Below are 18,812 nucleotides of genomic sequence, written 5' to 3'. Positions count from 1 at the left end.
CCGGACGCTGAGGCAGGAGAATGGCGGGAACCCAGGAGGCGGAGCTTACAGTGAGCCGAGATCGCGCCACTGCACTTCAGCCTGGGGGACAGAGCGAGACTCTGTCTCAAAAGAAAAAAAAAAAAGAAAACTGAGGATCTAATTCCTGTAGCTTGACAGCCATCAGCACTCAAAGCTCAGGCCCAGATCAGGCCCCCAGACTCTCCAACATTGCCCCTGGTCAGCATCGCAGAGCCAGGAGTCCAGGTCCCCAAACCCCATTCTCTCAGACTCAGGCACCCATCCCTTCCTCCAATACCCGTGAGTCAGGCCCCCAGCCCCCTCTTCTTACTCACAGTAGCTGTGTCAGTCCCCCCTGATTCCTGGGAACGGGGCTCTGACCGTGGACTCCGGCAGCGCCGCCATCGAAGGCCATGACACCGAGAGCCATCTGGTGAGAGATTTGCATGGGGTATTGGACACAGGGGACTCGCTGCCGAGACTTGTGGGGTAGAGGAAAGAGGAGCTTGATCTAGTTCCTGACAGCGGAACCAGCCTCTCGCCTGCTCTCCAGGCCTCCACGCTCTGCCTCCCAGGAGGACTTCCCAGCACCCACTTCTGAGGTTCTGATGCTCAGCCATTTGTCCTCCTGTCTGCCCTCAGACACCTCAACTTGGCATTCAGGCCTTGCTGGGATGCAGTCCCCACAGACGTTTCCTGCCTCCCCCAACCCCACTCACACCTTCCTGCATGCCAGCCCCAAGGAACCCCAGCACAGCTCCTCGCTGCCGCACCTGTGCTGTGGGCCTGCTGCAGCCAATCAGGCTTCCCTCTAATCCTAGGTCCTTAGACTCATAGGTCCTTAGAGAGCCCGTTCACCTGTCCCCGCTCTGGGAAGGTGCCCTGACCCGTCTCCCACCATGCTAGCTGAGGTGGGCCTCCTGCCCTCTCCCAGCACTGTGCCTGTCTCCCTTCCACCGCACATTAGGCCCTTCCAAGGCAGCCACAGGGTATCTGCCCATTTTTGGCTCCCCGTGCCAGCACAAGGGTGCCACCCAGGTGGCTTCAGAAAAGCTTCTATCAATGACATTAGGATAAAGAGCGCCGAGAGAGGGCGGGGCTGAAAGGAACCGGAAGCCACCATACCTTTATCATTGGGCAGGTCCCCCTGCAGGGAGCTTCCCACAGCCTGCTGGATGGCTCGCTGGGGAAGGGGGGAAGAACCAAGCGTCAGAGGACCCAGGCAGATGCTTTGCAACCTCTGCCCCTTGGGAGACAGACATCCCAGACACTGACAGCCAGACTCAAGTGCTTCACGGGAGCCAGGAGTCCAGTGCCCCTGCCTTGGGCCCCGGAGTCAGGCCCCTGGAGTGTGGATGCCCAGCTCCTCCATCCCTCAGTGCCAGGAGCCCAGCAGCCTCACCAGGATAAAGGCAGAAGGAGAAAGTGTGGGGTCTCTGTCTGGCGGACCATCGCCCCGATCCTCGCCCGACTCCTCCGTCTTCCCTCGAGACTCATCTTCTTCCTCCATGGTCACCTGGGGGTCCAGGGGTGACAGTTTGGAGTGGAGGTCCCGGGAGAAAGGACGGAAGGAGAGGATAGACATGAAGACCTCAAGGGCCCCACACTATCTCCCTCAGCATCCCCTTTGGCACCCCTCCTCTCCTCCACCTCATCCCGCTCCACCCTGTGCTTGGGTGGGCGCTGGGCCCAGCATAGACACCCCAGGGACTAGGAGCAATTCTCTTCCTTTTTTCTGGGTTTCAGGTGCCTCTTATGTCAAAGGGAGGCCTCCCCGGCCTCCACTTTTAACATTTCACTCCTCAATTCCCGCAGCTTTCCCAACAACGTATCCAAATTTCAAGACCTCGTTCCCTGGCCTCCTAAGAGGCAAAGCCAACACCGAGATTTTCTGTGTGTGCTGCACCGTGATTGCAGAGTGTGTTCCACCGTCCTATAAACCCACCTTTCCCAAGGCCAATGTGCTGGGCAATATTCAACGCCATGCCTCAAACACCACACAGCTTCCTAGAGCATCAACTGTCCTCGATGGTGAGGAAAACCCCCAAATTTTATTTATATACCTAAGTTGGAAACTTCACTGAGTGATCTGCAAAACCAGTATGCCATTTTTAACATGAAAACGCTAAACTTCAGAAAGGCATGCTGAAGGGAAACTTTATAGGAGGCATTTACTTATTGCCATCTGCCCAAAGCCTTTGCAATGTCATGGAAATTCTTTGATACGATTCCCCAGTCAGGCAGTTGAAAGATCATCCATTAAACGGTGGATGTCTTGATTAGGGCTTCAGAAAAATATGAATATTTCAGCTGTAAGCTTCCCCACGACTGTCAAATCTGCTACTCGTAAGACAATATCCAATCTCAAAATTCCTAGAAAGCTTCAAAATCCCTAACCCACAACTCAGTATGCTTAATTGTAAATGCACGAAACAGGAGTATCTATCTCAGAGAATGGCTGTGAATATTGAAAGCCTGACTTCTGCCACACAGTTAGAGTACCTCAAGTGCTCAATACGGATGAACAGGAATGACACTATTAGCCCTTAAAGCTCAGGTTTCCCCTACATCTGCCTCCCTGCTTCCCCCACAGCATTCTTGCAAAGACAAGACCCTGGTCCTGTTCTACATCCCATATAGATTTTCAAACCATGCCAAGCCTCTACATTCAGCCTCCCAGGTCCACCTAATTCCTAACTTCCTAAGACACACCCAACCCTGATAGTCTATTACATCCCAGCCTCTTTTACCAACACTCAATATGCTCAGCCCCGTGGGCAGTTCCTGGCCCTGGGACTGTTCTCCAGCACCTCCCGGGGAAGCACATGCTACCTAGAACAGTGACTGTCACATATGAGAAGCTTAATCAACATCTGCTGACTATAGGCTCAGGGATCCCCAAACCCTCTGCAGTATACAAAGATGCTTGCTTGCTCATTTAGACAGCACCAGGCTTTGCAGACACACCCTCAGCTACTTAGATCTTTTGGACAGAAGAATGCTCTGCAGATACTGCTAGGTCCTGTCTGGATCAGTGGTTTCCCCAACAACAGGGTCATATACCAGTTTAGTGCTTCACAAATAGCTTGTTATAAAAAGTAAATAGAACAAAATAGTTCTTCGCAGCACATCGCAAGTAGTAAGTGGAAATGTCAATTTGTGGAAGGTGAGTTAATGTTAACACATTATGTTATATAATGTCAAATACATTATGACTGTCTATACTAGGTCTTAATGAAAAAATGTATCTTAATGCAGATCACGGTCAACATGGTTTGAAAAGCACTGTAATAGTGGGTCTAGATGACCCTCCAGACTCTTCCAGCCTAAAGTAGATTAATTCTAACTCTCTCAATAACCCCCAGGGTAATGCAGAATTTTAAAACATTTTTCATTTGAATCACTTTCTGAAGGGCAAGTATATCTAAGCTGGGCAAAATTTTCTCATTCTCTTTCTGTATTATTCGCCACAAGCTGATCCGACCTGAAAGGCATTTGAATTTGCTCCAGGCATAAAAACTGCATTCCTGCAGTCATATTCAAGCCACCTAGATGGTTCCAGGTCCTTCTAACTGCCCCCAGCCTCCTGTCACCCATTATTAGACACTACCCATACCCTGGAGACCCCAGACCCTCAGCACATCTCAATATTTGACGCCCTCCCCTGGTGGGCATATCCCAACCCCCTAGGGGGCTCTAAGACTTGCTAGCCCTTGGCAGTTATTCTAGGCCTGATAAACGGCCCCAGACCTATGCAGACCAGTTGCATCCTCAGGCCAGCCCAGGTAGACTCCAGCCCTAACAGACATACCCCAGGCGCTCTAGATGGCTCTGAAGATACTCCTCAGGTCTTGCAGACCCTCCTTCACCCCTGGGATATATCTCAAGATCTCAAGATGGCCCCAGAACCCTCTAACCAGACCCTAGTCCCCGGTCAGCCCATAAAGACAATCTACAGTGTCTACAGACACGATCCAGGCCAGCTATATGATGGAGGGCAGGCCTTAGGCTCGGTCTAGGCCCAGGGACGCCCCCGGTCCTCTCGGAGACGCCCCACTGACGCCCCCAGGAACCCACGGATGCGTCCCAGGGCCCTGAGAAGGCCCCCCTCTCGGCGCCAGGTTTCGCCGCAGCTGCCGGGCCCGAGACCGCCCCATGAAGCCCTCCAGGACCCGTGGCTTGTGGGGAGGACCCCGGGACAACTAGCGACCCAACTCCGCCCCGCCCACCCCAATAGGCCCGAGCCCCGCGGCCCGGACCGCCGCCGCCATCTTACCCCGCCGCTCGGGCTGCGGCTCCGGCCCCGGCGCGGGGCGGGGCAGGCTGGGGCGGGGTTCGTCAGCAAAGGAGGAGAGAGGCGGAGCTAAAGCGCCGCCGAGCTTGTCGGGATTTCAAGTACCGAGCACGGCGCCGTGAAGGCCGGCGGAAACGCAACCGGACTCGGTTTCCCAGAAGCCAATGGGACACATGGGGCGGGGTCCGCGCGATGCACGCCGGGAGGCGTAGTCCGCGCACCGCCTCTGTCGCGCGGGGACAGCTAGTGGGGTGAGAGGTGAAGTGGGCGGGGCCGCCGCAGCCCGCGATGACGCCCCACAGTGCCCTGCGCGGGCGCGGAAAGGGTGGCGGAACAGGAGGTGACGTAAAAGGTACTAAACAGAATAGATGCAAGGGAATTGTAGTTCGGCGGAGTGAGCACGACTTGCTGGATGTCGTCCTACCCACATTCTGGGGCTCTCAGAATCCAGATCCTCTAGGTCCCCCTAAATTTAGAACCAGACGGGATGCAGTGGCGCACACCGTAGTCCTACTCGGGAGACTGAGGCGGAAGGATCGCTTCAGCCTAGAAGTTGGAGGCCAGCCTGGGCAACATAGCGAGGCCCCGTCTCTAAAAAATAAAAATAGGCCGGGCGCGATGGCTCACGCCTGTAATCCCAGCACTTTGGGAGGCCGAGGCAGGCGGATAACCTGAGGTCAGGAGTTCAAGACCAGCCTGACCAACACGGTGAAACCCAGTCTCTACTAAAAATACAAAACTTAGCCGGTCGCGGTGGCTAACGCCTGTAATCCCAGCTACTCGGGAGGCTGAGGTAGGAGAATCGCTTGAACCCGGGAGGCGGAGGTTGCAGTGAGCCGAGATTGCGCCATTGCACTCCAGCATGGGCTACAAGAAGGAAACTCCGCTCAAAAATAAATAAATAAAAATAAACTTAGAACCTAGAAGCCTGACCCCATAGCCGCCTCATTCAGTACAGAGAAGTCTGAATTCCCAATCCTCTCACTCAGAGATGAGTCCAGACTCCTATTTCCCTCTTCCCTTGGACTCAGGAGTCTGATTCTTCCTTCCTCAGACCCAAGAGTAGGTCTCCCAGACTAGTCCTGGTCTCAAGCTCTCACATACGAATTCGGGTCCCCCAACCCAGTGGCCTCACTCAGACCCAGAATCCTGGGTCCCCAGCCTCTCTAACCCCTGGACCTAAGAGTCCAGGTCCCCGGCTCCCTCCTTTACCAAACTAAGGACCCCAGACGCCTTCCTCCCTGACATCCTCCTCCCCAGGACCCAGGAGTCCACATCTGCAGCCCATTTTCTCCTAGGGACCAAGGAGTCTGGGCCCTCGGCTTCCTCCTCCTTCAAGACCCAGAAATCCTGGCCCCAGGCTCTTCATGACCCAGGCATCCCAACTTGGTCGAGCTGGCTCATGGATTAGGAATGCAGTGATCTCACGGCCCCTCCCTGCCCCGTTACCCCGCTGTCCCCCTCTAGGGCCCCACTCTCCTCCCAGTCTGTCTTCCGCTTGGCTGGGACAGCGGGAACCGGAAGCCTGGGTCCCTTAGCAGGCGGAGACTCTAGACTCTAACCCAGACGCCCGGGTCGAAAGCTTGGCTAGGATCCCAGGAGGGAGGTGGAGCTTCTCCTCAAAACCTGCTGCTGCTTCGGAGCGCCCTATATACGGCCGCGCGCGCGAGTCGACGAGCCCCGCCTACCATACTAAGGCCTCAGAGACCATGCCCCAAGCAGCAGTGTCACAGGGGTCCTTATTTGCATATCCCCTCTCCTGACGAGCTTCCCGCCCCGTCTGCTGAAAGAATAAATTTATATTAGCATAGCCACGCCCACAGACCGCCCTCCCGCTGAGAGCGCGTGGCGCCGCTCAGGGCGAGCACAGGTCTCTCATTAGCATAGCCCCGCCTCATTCGGAATTCCCCTTCGCAGCGAATCCCGTACTCTTTCCCTTATTAACATAGCTCCTCCCTTTCTTTGGCCCGTCCTCCTCCTTAAGTGTGCCGAGACGCGAGCCTTCCTCGCCAGAGCTCATGATTATGCAGTAGCCTCATTAGCGTAGCCCGCCCCCCCCCCCCCCCCCCCCCCCCGGGTCCCGCCCGGCTCCCCCGCAGGCGGTAGCGAAGGCTGCAGCAGCGGTGGCGACATGAGCAGCGGGGCGGCGTCCGGGACAGGGCGGGGGCGGCCCCGGGGCGGGGGACCTGGGCCCGGGGACCCCCCACCCAGCGAGACACACAAGCTGGTGGTCGTGGGCGGCGGCGGCGTGGGCAAGAGCGCGCTGACCATCCAGTTCATCCAGGTAGTGGGCCCTCACCCGGGAGGGTGTCCCTGGGACCCAGAACTGAGCCCTTGGGGGGATCCCCGAGACCCCTTTTCCCCCTTGACCCGTCACTGAGACCCTCCTATAAGGCCCTCTAATCTTAAAAGATCCCCACAGATTGTAACCTAAACTCTTGGAGAGCCTCCATCCCCTGCACGGGGGAGCCTTCCTTCTGCACTCGCATCCTGAGACCCACCATTCCCTCCCCCAGTGCCCCAGACCCCGCTTACCTGCTGACCTGGCTTTGAGCACCTCCTGGGAGCATGCTAAATATAGAACACTCACCCCATTGGGACCCTAAGCACTCCCAGGCTCCCCCACCACACCCTCGGTGCAACCTTCCACCACCCTGAGCCCTATCTCCCCCAAATCCCAGTCTCCAACTTCCCCTCTAAGCCATTGAGAACCTTCCTGGGAGAACGCCAGTGCCCAACACCTTTGAGATTCCCCCACATTCTGTTTTTTTTTTTTTTTTTTTGAGACAGAGTCTCGCTCTGTCCCCCAGGCTGGAGTGCAGTGGCACGATCTTGGCTCACTACAACCTCTTCCTCCTGGGTTCAAGCAATTCTCCTGCCTCAGCCTCCCGAGTAGCTGGAACTACAGGCGCATGCCACCACGCCTGGCTAATTTTTGTATTTTTTAGTAGAGACGGGGTTTCACCATATTAGCCAGACTGGTCTCGAACTCCTGACCTCGTGATCGGCCTGCCTTGGCCTCCCAAAGTGCTAGGATTACTGGCGTGAGCTACCTTGCCCGTCCCAACGTTCGATTCTTAGCCCCTTCCATGACCGACCCTAGAACCTAGAAATTCTACACAGACCCTGGCCCTGAGACTCTTCTGGGACTACCCAGCCCTAAGACAGTCCTGCTTTCCAACCCGAGATTTAAAAAGAGATCCTGCCCCTTGGCCATTCCAGAAATCTCCCAAGACCCCAAGTCCTGACAATCCCCCATTCCTCAAGACCCAAACCTCCACTCTCCCACCCCACCCCCAAGGAAAACCAGCCCCTCCTCCATCCCGTGCTTTCTCCACTGCAACTCCCTGAGCCGCTCTCAGAAACCCTGGATAGCTCTCAAATAATCTCCAAAGAAGAAGCCCCCAGATTCTTGGCACCCCCAGAAAGAGCTACTCCTTGGGAGTCTCTCTGACCCCATAAATGAACTCAGTGTTTCTAAGACTGTATATACTATAACCTCCCAAAACCCCTGCGCCACCTCAGGGCTAGCCCCCAGTTCTCAGCCCTGAGGTTCTCATGCTGTGCTCTGAGGTCACGCCCCTAACTACCCCCAGAGCCACAGTCCCTCCCAGGGCCTGGTCCTTATAGCCTCCCTCCAGGACAAGCCCTCACCAAGCACCCCTGTAACTGACAGATGCAGTATTCAGACCCCTAGCCTCCAAATCACCCCTTCTTTCCTGAAACTCCACCCCTACCCAGGAAACCTCCTCCCCATTCCTGAGGGAGGTCCTCCCTGCTTCAAAGAAATCCTAGAAAAGTGTCTCCGCCTGAGATGCTACTGCAGAGGCCCTGGGGCCCCAGGACACCTCCATCCCACCCCCACCAAAAGACCCCAGCAAGAGCCTGGGAGGGAGCCCTTCTTGTGTAGAGAAAGGCCCCAGCCCTGGGCCCCTTGCACCCAGAGGCAGTCCCAGAGCTGGCCTAAGGCCTGGCTGGCAGCGGGCAGGACCCAGGCAGGAAGGGAGGGGCCGGGGCCCGAGGGTGGGGCAGCCTCTCCACAGCCGGATTGGAACCGGGACCTTCCCCTGGGAGGAGACACTGGAGGCCGCCTGAGCAGGAGGAGGGGACGGGGGAGAAGGAAGAAGAGAGGGAGGAGGCAGAAGAGGAGGGAGAGATATAAACAGGCAGTCTGGACAATAACGCCTCCGATAACCGATACATTCAATATTTAACAGGGATTTGCTCTGAATCTCGCCGGTGCTGGATGGAGTGTAGTGCTGTTCTTAGCCTCCTTTTTCAAATGAAGAAACTGAGGAACTGAGGCTCAGAGAGGGGAAGTGATTTGTTCAGTGTCACACAGCTAGGATGTAATGATGATGTGGGACATGTACCTTATACCAGAAAGAGAGGACCAGGAGTGACTCAGAGAGAAGAAGACTGGTGGGAGGCAGGGAAAGGGGGGCAGGGGAGCAGCTACCCAAAGAGAAGGGGACAGAGACCCAGAGAGAGGGAAAGAGAGACTCAGACACAGGGGACAGAGACCCAGAGAAAAGGGGGCAGAGACCCAGCAACAGGGACAGACATTTAGAGAGAGAGAAGGACAGGGCGGGGCGCGGTGGCTCACGCCAGTAATCCCAGCATTTTGGGAGGCTCAGGAGGGCGGATCACCTGAGGTCAGGAGTTCGAGACCAGCCTGACCAACACATCTCTACTATAAATACAAAATGAGCCGGGCATGATGGCGCATGCCTGTAATCCCAGCACTTTGGGAGGCCGAGGCAGGTGGATCACAAGGTCAGCAGATCGAGACCATCCGGGCCAACACGGTGAAACCCCATGTCTACTCAAAAATAGAAAAAGTTAGCCGGGCATGGTAGCGGGTGCCTGTGGTCCCAGCTACTTGGGAGGCTGAGGCAGGAGAATGGCGTGAACCTGGGAGGCGGAGCTTGCAGTGAGCCGAGATCGCACCACTGCACTCCAGCCTGGGCGACAGAGCGAGACTCGGTCGAAAAAAAAAACTCAGAGAGACAGAGAGAACAGAGACCCAGAGAAAGGGGGCAGACATTTAGAGAGAGAGGGACAGAGACTGAGAGAGGCATCCCAGGGGCAGGGCTTCATCCTGTCTGCCAGGGCACTGCAATAACTATCCTCTCCCCATCCTGCCAGTCCTACTTCGTGTCTGACTACGACCCCACTATTGAGGACTCCTACACGAAGATCTGCAGTGTGGATGGCATCCTGGCCCGGCTGGACAGTGAGGGCGGCGGGGATGGATAATGGATGGGGGTGGTGTCAGCGGGGGCTGAGGGCTCTTGGGGGTGACTGGGGGGAGCCTGGTCCCCACAATGGCCCCTCTCCCTATCTGTGCAGTCCTGGACACTGCGGGCCAGGAGGAGTTCGGGGCCATGAGAGAGCAGTACATGCGTGCCGGCCACGGCTTCCTGCTGGTGTTTGCCATTAATGACCGGCAGAGGTGACGGGTTGCCCGTGGCGGAGCAGTGGGTGGGTGTGGGGAGGACCTGGGCTCTGCAGCTGGCTGGATCTCATGCCTCTGGCTTCACTCGCAGTTTCAACGAGGTGGGCAAGCTCTTCACGCAGATTCTCCGGGTCAAGGACCGTGACGACTTCCCCGTGGTGTTGGTCGGGAACAAGGCAGATCTGGAGGCACAGCGCCAGGTTCGGGACACCCCTCTTTGTGGGGACCCCATCTCAGCCTGGGAGGCTCTTTTCAGCACACCTGTCCCCCATCAGCATCCTCCTCTGTTCCTGCAGTCCTGCAACTGCCACTGTCACACTGCTCACCTAGATGGGTTACCCCTAAACCGGACCTTCGGGGTCCCCAGCATCACCGAGCAGAGGGCCTAGCACGCAGGTGTCCTCAGGAGAGGCTGCAGGATGGAACAAAGGACATTCACCCCTATCCGCCAGCTCTCTTTGCCCCTTCCTCTTGTTCCTCCCTTCCAGCCAACCTCCCACCAGCCCCAGCACCTCCCCTGCTCATGGCCAGCCCCCTCCATGGCTCCCCAGTTCCTCCCCAGGTGCCAGATGCCCCGCACGGTTGCGCCCCTCCTTTCCCTGCTCCCAACACCCCACAACAATTTCCACACATAACTCATCCATTTGGCGAAGGTTTGGGGATTTCCAGCCTCTGGGGCTCTGCTGGCCTCTGCTGGGAACACCCTGACTTCCCGGCCTGCCCACTCCTGGTGATCTAAGGCACAGCAGGGCAAGTGTCCACGAAGCCCGCCCCCATCCCTCACTTACAGGACACCAAGCCCCTGCGGCATCTCCCTCCATAATCTCTCAGGAGCTCTTCCTCTTTGAGTTCTCACAGTGGGTCACCTCTCCTAGAGTATCCAGCCTGCCTGTCTGTCTCTCCAGCTGCGGTCACCCTGAGGGCAGGGACCTGACTCCTCCGTGTCCCCCGCACCCCCAGGTCCCCCGATCAGAAGCATCTGCCTTCGGTGCCTCCCACCACGTGGCCTACTTTGAGGCCTCGGCCAAACTGCGTCTCAACGTGGACGAGGCTTTTGAACAGCTGGTGCGGGCTGTCCGGTGAGCCGAGTCCCCTTCCCGTCGTCCTTGTCCCCAGCACTTCCACTCCAACCTCACTGGCCTTTTCCCACAGGAAATACCAGGAACAAGAGCTCCCACCCAGCCCTCCCAGTGCCCCCAGGAAGAAGGGCGGGGGCTGCCCCTGCGTCCTCCTGTAGCCCAGGCAAGAGAGAAGCAACCAGCACAAGCTCTCGGGACCAGCTGCCTTCACACCTTGCTGTGTGACCTGAGGCCCTCACTGAGCCTCAGTTTCCTCATCTGGGTCTCCCAGGACACATCACATGCCCACCCTTACTTCCTGGCCTCTTCTGGGCTACTGCCACTGTGTGCCTTCTGCCAACACCTCCTGTCCCCACCTAAGCCTGGTGGGGGTGAGGGGCTCCGGGTCACTGCTGTATATAACTCCCATCCCCCAGAATAATAAACGTCACTGCCAACGTCAGGAGGTGCTTTCTAAAAAGGTAATGAGGGTTGGGCACTGTGGCTCACTCCTGTAATCGCAGCACTTTGGGAGGCCGATGCGGGAGGATCGCTTGAGTCCAGGACTTTTCGACCAGCCTGGGCAGCATAGCGAGACTATCTCTTAAAAAAAAAGGGCAGGGCCAGGCACGGTGGCTCAAGCCTGTAATCCCAGCACTTTGGGAGGCCGAGGTGGGTGGATCACGAGGTCAGGAGATCAAGACCATCCTGGCTAACACGGTGAAACCCCATCTCTACTAAAAATACAAAAAAAAGTTAGCCGGGCGTGGTGGCAGGCGCCTGTAGTCCCAGCTGCTTGGGAGGCTGAGACAGGAGAATGGCCTGAACCCGGGAGGCGGAGCTTGCAGTGAGCCGAGATCGCGCCACTGCACTCCAGCCTAGACGACAGAGCGAGACTCTGCCTCAAAAAAAAAAAAAAAAAAAAAAGGGCAGGGGAATGAACTCTGGGAAGGTGAATGAATTCAGGGCACACATGTTCTAAAGCCTCCCTCCACCTAGAACCGTCAGATCTAGAACCTATTGCTTGGGGAGGAGCAGAAGAATTTAAAAAGCAGAACCAAGTGCCTGGATCCCTACTTTCCCTTCAACAGGGCAATTCTACCTTTTTCTGTTTGTTTTTGTTTTTATTCCTTTTCTTTTTTTTTTTTTTTTTGAGACGGAGTCTCGCTCTGTCGCCCAGGCTGGAGTGCTGTGGCGATCTCAGCTCACTGCAAGCTCCGCCTCCCGGGCTCACGCCACTCTCCCGCCTCAGCCTCCCGAGTAGCTGGGACCACAGGCGCCGCCACTGCGCCCGGCTATTTTTTTGTATTTTTTAGTAGAGACGGGGTTTCACCGTGTTAGCCAGGATGGTCTCGATCTCCTGACCTCGTGATCCACCCGTCTCGGCCTCCCAAAGTGCTGGGATTACAGGCTTGAGCCATCGCGCCCGGCCGTTTTTATTCTTTTCTAGCCTGTGGCCAGGCTAGAGTGCAGTGGCGCGATCTCAGCTCACTGCAACCTCCACCTCCTGGGTTCAAACGATTCTCCTGCTTCAGCCTCCTGAGTAGCTGGGACTACAAGTGCATGCCATCACTCCCAGCTAAATTTTTTTGTATTTTTAGTAGAGGTGGGGTTTTACCGTGTTAGCCAGGATGGTCTCAATCTCTTGACCTGATGAGTATTTTCTTGGGATAAACTTTGAACATCTGTTGAAGGCATTTTTTTTCCTAGAAAGTTATAGAATGTGCTCTTCAATATGGTAGGTAGAAGCTACATGTGGCTATCTAAATTAAAATTAAATAAAATTTGGCTGGTTGCAGTGGGTTATGCCTGTAATCCCAGCATTTTGGGAGGCCGAGGAGGGCGGATCGCTTGATCTCGGGAGTTCGAGACCAGCCTGGGCAACAAAGTGAGACCCCTATCTCTACCAAAAATACAAAAATTAGCTGGGTGTGGTGGCACGTGCCTGTAGTCCCAGCTACTCAGGAGGCTAAGGTAGGTGGATCGCTTGAGCCTGGGAGACAAAAATTGCAGTGAGCCAAGGTGACGCCACTGCACTCCAGCTTGGGCGACAGAAAGGCTGTCTCAAAAAAACAAAAAATACGGCCAGGCACGGTGGCTCACGCCTGTAATCCCAGCACTTTGGGAAGTTGAGGCGGACGGATCACAAGGTCAGGAGATCGAGACCATCCTGTCTAACACGGTGAAAACCCCACCTCTACTAAAAATACAAAAAATTAGCCAGTCATGGCAGCATGCACCTACAGTCTCAGCTATGGCATGAACCCGGGAGGCGGAGCTTGCAGCGAGCCGAGATCGGAGATCCGGCCACTGCCCTCCAGCCTGGGCGACAGAGCGAGACTCTGTCTCAAAAAATAAATAAATAAATAAATAAATAAATAAATAAAATAAAATAAAATAAAAATAAAAAAATAAAAGCCAGGCACGGTGGCTCACGCCTGTAATCCCAGCACTTTGGGAGGCCGAGGCGGGCAGATCACCTGAGATTGGGAGTTCGAGCCCAACCTGACCAACATGGCGAAAACCCATCTCTACTAAAAATACAAAAAATTAGCTGGGCGCGGTGGTGGGCGTCTGTAATCCCAGCTACTCAGGATGCCGAGACATGAGAATAGCTTGAACCCGGGAGGCAGAGGTTGCAGTGAGCCAAGATCGTGCCATTGCACTCTAGCCTGGGCAACAGAGCAAACCTAATTGTCACACATGGCTAGTGGCTTTTTTTTTTTTTTTTCTTTTTTTTTGAGACAGAGTCTCACTCTGTCACCCAGGCTGGAGTGCAGTAGCAGGATTTCCACTCACTGCAACCTCTGTTTCCTGGGCTCAAGTGATTCTCCTGCCTCAGCCTCCTGAGTACCTGGGACTACAGGCGCATGCCACCATGCCCGGATAATTTTTGTGTTTTTGGTAGAGACAGGGTTTCGCCACATTGGCCAGACTAGTCTGGAACTCCTGGCCTCAAGTGATCTGCCCACCTTGGCCTCCCAAAGTGCTGGGATTACAGGCGTGAGCCACCACGCCCGACCTCTAGTGGCTATCTTAATAGATAGGGCAAATAGGCAACATTCCTATCATTGCTGAGTGGGCTATTGCATAGTGCTTTCTAGAACGTTCCAATAGAACGTTCTAGGACATTGGAAACAGGCAGCAACTCAGCTGGGTGTGGTAGCTCACGCTTGTAAGCCCAGTATTTTGGGAGACCGAAGCGGGTGGATCACTTGAGGCCAGGAGTTTGAGACCAGCCTGGGCAAGAGCTACGCCCTGTCTACAAAAATAAAAAGAGACAGGAAGCAACTGCTACAAACCCTGCCTGTCCCACTCTCACCTTCAATGTATATCAAGAAGGGACAGGTGGGTGGAATGGTGTCCAAGCAGCCGTCTGGCAAGTTCTCAGTTCCAGAAAGTTCCCAGTGGCACTGACATCTGGATCTAAACACTAAATCCAATTTGGGGTCAAAGTGGACACCCCCCATCCAACCCCCCATTCTGTCTTGGGAGGAGCAGAAGTGTCGGGTGTCTTAAGGCCACAGTGGGTAAGTGGATGACACACTTCAGTCTGGAAGCCCAAAGCCCATCTGTGTCCTAGGAACACCTTTTTTTTTTTTTTTAGATGGAGTCTCGCTCTGTCGCCCAGGCTGGAGTGCAGTGGCCCAATCTCAGCTCACTGCAAGCTCCACCTCCCAAGTTCATGCCATTCTCCTGCCTCAGCCTCCCGAATAGCTGGGACTACAGGCGCCCGCCACCTTGCCCGGCTAATTTTCTGTATTTTGTTTGGTAGAGACGGGGTTTTGCTGTGTTAGCCAGGATGGTCTCGATCTCCTGACCTCGTGATCCGCCCGCCTCAGCCTCCCAAGGAGCCCTTCGTTCTTTACATTTTATATATTTATTTGAGACAGGGTGCCGCTCTGTTGCCCAGGCTGGAGTGCAGTTGCATGATCACAACTCTGCAGCCTCAACCTCCTGGGTTCAAGTGATCCTCCTGCCTCGGCCTCCCAAGTAGCTGGGACTACGAGCGCACACCTGGCTACTTTTTCATTTTGTTGTGGAGATGGGGTCTTGCGGTGTTGCCTACACTGGTCTTGAACTCCTTCCTTTAAGCAATCCTCCTGCCTCGGCCTCCCAAAGCTCTGGGATTACAGGCATGAGCCACCGTGCCCAGCCTGGGAACACTTAAGACTCTCCCCCGCCGGGCACGGTGGCTCAAGCCTGTAATCCCAGCACTTTGGGAGGCCGAGACGGGCGGATCACAAGGTCAGGAGATCGAGACCATCCTGGCTAACCCGGTGAAACCCCGTCTCTACTAAAAAATACAAAAAATTAGCCGGGCGAGGTGGCAGGTGCCTGTAGTCCCAGCTACTCAGGAGGCTGAGGCAGGAGAATGGCATAAACCCGGGAGGCGGAGCTTGCAGTGAGCTGACATCCGGCCACTGCACTCCAGGCGGGGGTGAGGGGCAGTCCTGTCCACTATTTGCTACCCTGGAAGGCTGAAGTCAACTGGAGACTACCGTCCACCCACCTCCCAAGCCTGTGTGACTGGCCATCTTTAAAGCCCTTAAAGCCCCAAACCTACCCAACACGCCAGGCTAAAACCCTCAACCAAGATGTCCCCATGCCCTGAACTTGAGGCTCCACCTGTCAGCAGTCAACCATCTGCTCCCTGTGCCCCGGGCCCCGATCCCTGAAGGTTCTACTCGCACCCATCCTGGAACCTGCTTCCTAGTCCTAGGGTGGAGTATGGCCTTTGCAAGGCCAGGCTGCCTGAATTCAAATCCAGCTCTGCCACTTCAGTCTCATCTGTAAAATGGGGGCAAATACAAAGCTACTTCACAGGGTGAGTGCGAGGCTAAAGGAGACGATTGCAGAGGAGGAATGAGCCTGGCGCATACAAAGTGCTCACCATCAATGACTGGCTGACACTTCTCCATTCTGCCCCAGAACCATGAATGTCCCTCTGTATCCCGGATTAGAACACTGATTAGCGGGCTAGGCACAGTGGCTCACGCCTGTAATCCCAGCACTTTGGGAGGGTAAGGCGGGCCAATCACCTGAGGACAGGAATTCGAGACCAGCCTGGCCAACATGGTGAAACCCCCCTCTCTACTAAAAATACAAAAATTAGCCAGGTGTGGTGGCGAGTGTCTGTAATCCCAGCTACTTGGGAGGCTGAGGCAGGAGAATCGCTTGAACCCGGGAGGGGGAGGTTGCAGTGAGCCGAGATCGTGCCATTGCACTCCAGCCTGGGCAACAAGAACGACACTCTATCTCCAAAAAAAAAAAAAAAAAAAAAAAAAAAAAACACTGATTAGCTAATATCCCTTTCCGGGTTCTATTATCATAGAACCTTTGGCGTGTTCTCAACCTTCTTCCCTGGGAAAAAGTAGGGCTCGGATGTACTGTGTCACTTGTTGGCTCTCTTCCCTGCCAGGACCTCTGCACACCAGGGGTCCACCCCTGCTGGATGGGGAGTCGTGGGGCAGGAGGGTGGGCAATGTTTCAGTCAGTTTCCAAACAAGCTCTGACACTTTCACCTAAGAGCCAGCTGCGGATACTGCACCCCCAACAGGAAGGAGTCCTGTGCCAACATTTCTCTTCCCAGATCTCACCATCCACGTGCCCTCTGCAGAGGATCGGAGTCTTTCCTACACAGGCCAAAGGGGCCAACTTCTTGGTTGGGGCACCCTGCTTCTAGCAGGACCAAGATGCACTTTGAGAATGTGACAAAAGTTACCGCTTGCCCCCAAATGCTCCACACAACTGGCAGACCATTTTAGAAGGTTTACAGCCACCAGTGTCCCAAAGATCAACAGACAACAGCGAAAAAACTGGCATCTCCCTAGGCACTGTTAATGCCAGCAATTATGTATTCGGTTCCTCCTCTCCCCTGCGCTCTGGCAGACCCTAGCAACGATTCTAAAGCTCTCCAGGTTTTGATGTCCCCATCTTTTTTTTTTTTTTTTTTTCCGGGGGGGGGTCCCCCCCTCCCCCCTCGGCGGGGAGCCGTGGGCATGATCTTGGCTCACTGCAACCTCCGTCTCCCAGACTCAAGCAATTCTTCTGCCTCAGCCTCCCAAGTAGCTGGGATTACAGGCGCCTGCCAGCATGCCCCACCAATTTTTTTATTTTTTATTTTTTGAGATGGAGTTTCACTGGTCACCCAGGCTGAAGTGCAATGGCGTGATCTCAGCTCACCGCAACCTCTGCCTCCCGGGGTCAAGCGACTCTCTTGTCTCAGCCTCCTGAGTAGCTGGGATTACAGGTATGCACCACCACCCTGGCTGATTTTGTATTTTTAGTAGAGACAGGGCTTCTCCATGTTGGTCAGGCTGGTCTTGAACTCCCGACATCAGGTGATCTGCCCGCCTTAGCCTCCCAAAGTGCTGGGATTACAGGTGTGAGCCACGGCACCCGGTCAAGCCCGACAAATTTTTGTATTTTCAGTAGAGGCAGGGTTTCACCATGCTGGCCAGGCTGGTCTTGAACTCCTGACCTCAGGTGATCCACCCGCCCTGGCCTCCCAAGGTGCTGGGATTACAGGCATGAGCCACCATGCCTGGCCAATATCCCCATCTTTATCTTTCTCTGTCTCTCTCCCTTTTCTGTCATGTCGTGGACCTCTGTTAAGCTTCTCTAGATCTCCTGCTACAGGTCACAGGAGCTGCAGGCCAGGTGATCCAAACTGGTTGTCTTCCTTCATTTTGACAAAAGCCCATTTAACAGATGGCAAAGGTGAAGATGGGGTCTGTTACCCAACCTACCCAGTTAGTGCTGCAGCTGGGATTCTAATTTGGGCAGCTGGATACCAAAGGCCAACCACAAGGTGATTCCGTCCCTAAAGGGACGATTCCTGACCTCACTGTCCACGCTCACAACACTCTACTCCAGGCCGAGCATGGTGGCTCATACCTCAATCAATCCCAGCACTTTGGGAGGCCGAGGCGGGCGGATCACCTGAGATCAGGAGTTAGAGACCATGCTGGCCAACATGGTGAAACCCCGTCTTTACTAAACTGACAAAAATTAAATGGGCACGGTGGCACGTGCCTTTAATTCCAGCTACTCGGGAAGCTGAGGTAGAAGAATGGCTTGAACCCAGGAGGCAGAGGTTGCAATGAGTCGAGATCATGCCACTGCATTCAAGCTTGGGTAACAAAGCGAGACTCTGTCTCAAAAAGGAAAAAAAAAAAAAAAGAATGCTCCACCCACTTTCCATCCTGGAACTCTGACCTGGGACAATGCCAATCCTTTGGCCTCAATTTTAACTTTTTTTTTTTTTTTGTAGACATGAGGGTCTCATCATGTTGCCCAGGCTGGACTCAAGCAATCCTCCTGCCCTGGCCTCCCAGAGTGCTGGGATTATAGGCATGAGCCACTTTCACCTGGCATTTGGCCTCAGTTTGACAGCCTCGTCCAGGACCTTGAGTGTGTGGCTTTCCATCAAAGGCTGCACCCCTACAGGCCACAGTTCAAGCACAATAATGGTTTGTACTCAGCCCTCTTAACTCAATGATTCTAGAAAGTTCAAGATCCTTTTCTAAATTTTTTGAGACGGAGTCTCACTGTTGCCCTGGCTGGAGTGTGATGGAGCGATCTGGGCTCCCTGCAACCTCAGTCTCCCAGGTTCAAGCGAATCTCCTGCTCAGCCTTCTGAGTAGCAGGTGCAAGCCACCATGCCCGGCTAATTTTTGTAATTTTAAGAGATAGGGTTTGCCAGGTGCAGTGGCTCATGCCTGTAATCCCAGCACTTTGGGAGGTTGAGATGGGCGGATCACGAGGTCAGGAGTTCAAGATCAGCCTGACCAACATGGTGAAACCCCGTCTCTACTAAAAATACAAAAACTAGCCAGGAGTGGTGGCATGCACCTGTTATCCCAGCTACTCAGGAGGCTGAGGCAGGAGAATCGCTTGAACTTGGGAGTTGGAGGTTGCAGTGAGCCAAGATAGCACCATTGCACTCCAGCCTGGGAGACAGAGCAAGACCCTGTCTCAAAAAAAAAAAAAAAAAAAA

At 54.8% G+C, this 18,812-nt stretch overlaps 2 protein-coding genes across 4 annotated transcripts; one reads left to right on the top strand and one right to left on the bottom strand.

Moving 5' to 3' along the window:
• Positions 1 to 189: 189 nt before the first annotated feature.
• Positions 190 to 4,453, bottom strand: LOC113224125 (splicing factor, arginine/serine-rich 19-like). Of its 3 annotated transcripts, none has more exons than XM_026453408.2 (4): positions 3,812 to 4,270; positions 1,403 to 1,516; positions 1,126 to 1,183; positions 190 to 430 (listed from the first exon to the last, which is right to left on the bottom strand). In XM_026453408.2, the coding sequence occupies exons 2-4, from the start codon at positions 1,508 to 1,510 to the stop codon at positions 306 to 308; spliced, it is 291 nt and encodes a 96-aa protein (XP_026309193.1). In that variant the 5' UTR covers positions 1,511 to 1,516; positions 3,812 to 4,270; the 3' UTR covers positions 190 to 305. The 3 variants fall into 3 exon arrangements, with proteins under 3 accessions (XP_026309193.1, XP_026309194.1, XP_026309192.1); XM_026453409.2 differs by lacking the exon at positions 3,812 to 4,270 and adding an exon at positions 1,946 to 3,803; XM_026453407.1 differs by lacking the exon at positions 3,812 to 4,270 and adding an exon at positions 4,277 to 4,453 and having other exon boundaries at positions 195 to 430.
• A 1,922-nt stretch (positions 4,454 to 6,375) lies between these two features.
• Positions 6,376 to 11,273, top strand: LOC111519962 (ras-related protein R-Ras). Its single transcript, XM_023182315.1, has 6 exons — positions 6,376 to 6,578; positions 9,443 to 9,530; positions 9,647 to 9,749; positions 9,844 to 9,952; positions 10,713 to 10,831; positions 10,905 to 11,273. The coding sequence occupies exons 1-6, from the start codon at positions 6,426 to 6,428 to the stop codon at positions 10,987 to 10,989; spliced, it is 657 nt and encodes a 218-aa protein (XP_023038083.1). The 5' UTR covers positions 6,376 to 6,425; the 3' UTR covers positions 10,990 to 11,273.
• The last annotated feature ends 7,539 nt before the right edge of the window (positions 11,274 to 18,812 follow it).

The sequence above is a fragment of the Piliocolobus tephrosceles genome, unplaced genomic scaffold (genome assembly GCF_002776525.5).
Source record: "Piliocolobus tephrosceles isolate RC106 unplaced genomic scaffold, ASM277652v3 unscaffolded_43754, whole genome shotgun sequence".
Lineage (NCBI taxonomy): Eukaryota > Metazoa > Chordata > Mammalia > Primates > Cercopithecidae > Piliocolobus > Piliocolobus tephrosceles.
Note: the sequence above shows the minus strand (reverse complement) of the source record. Positions and strands in the feature narration are given on the sequence as shown.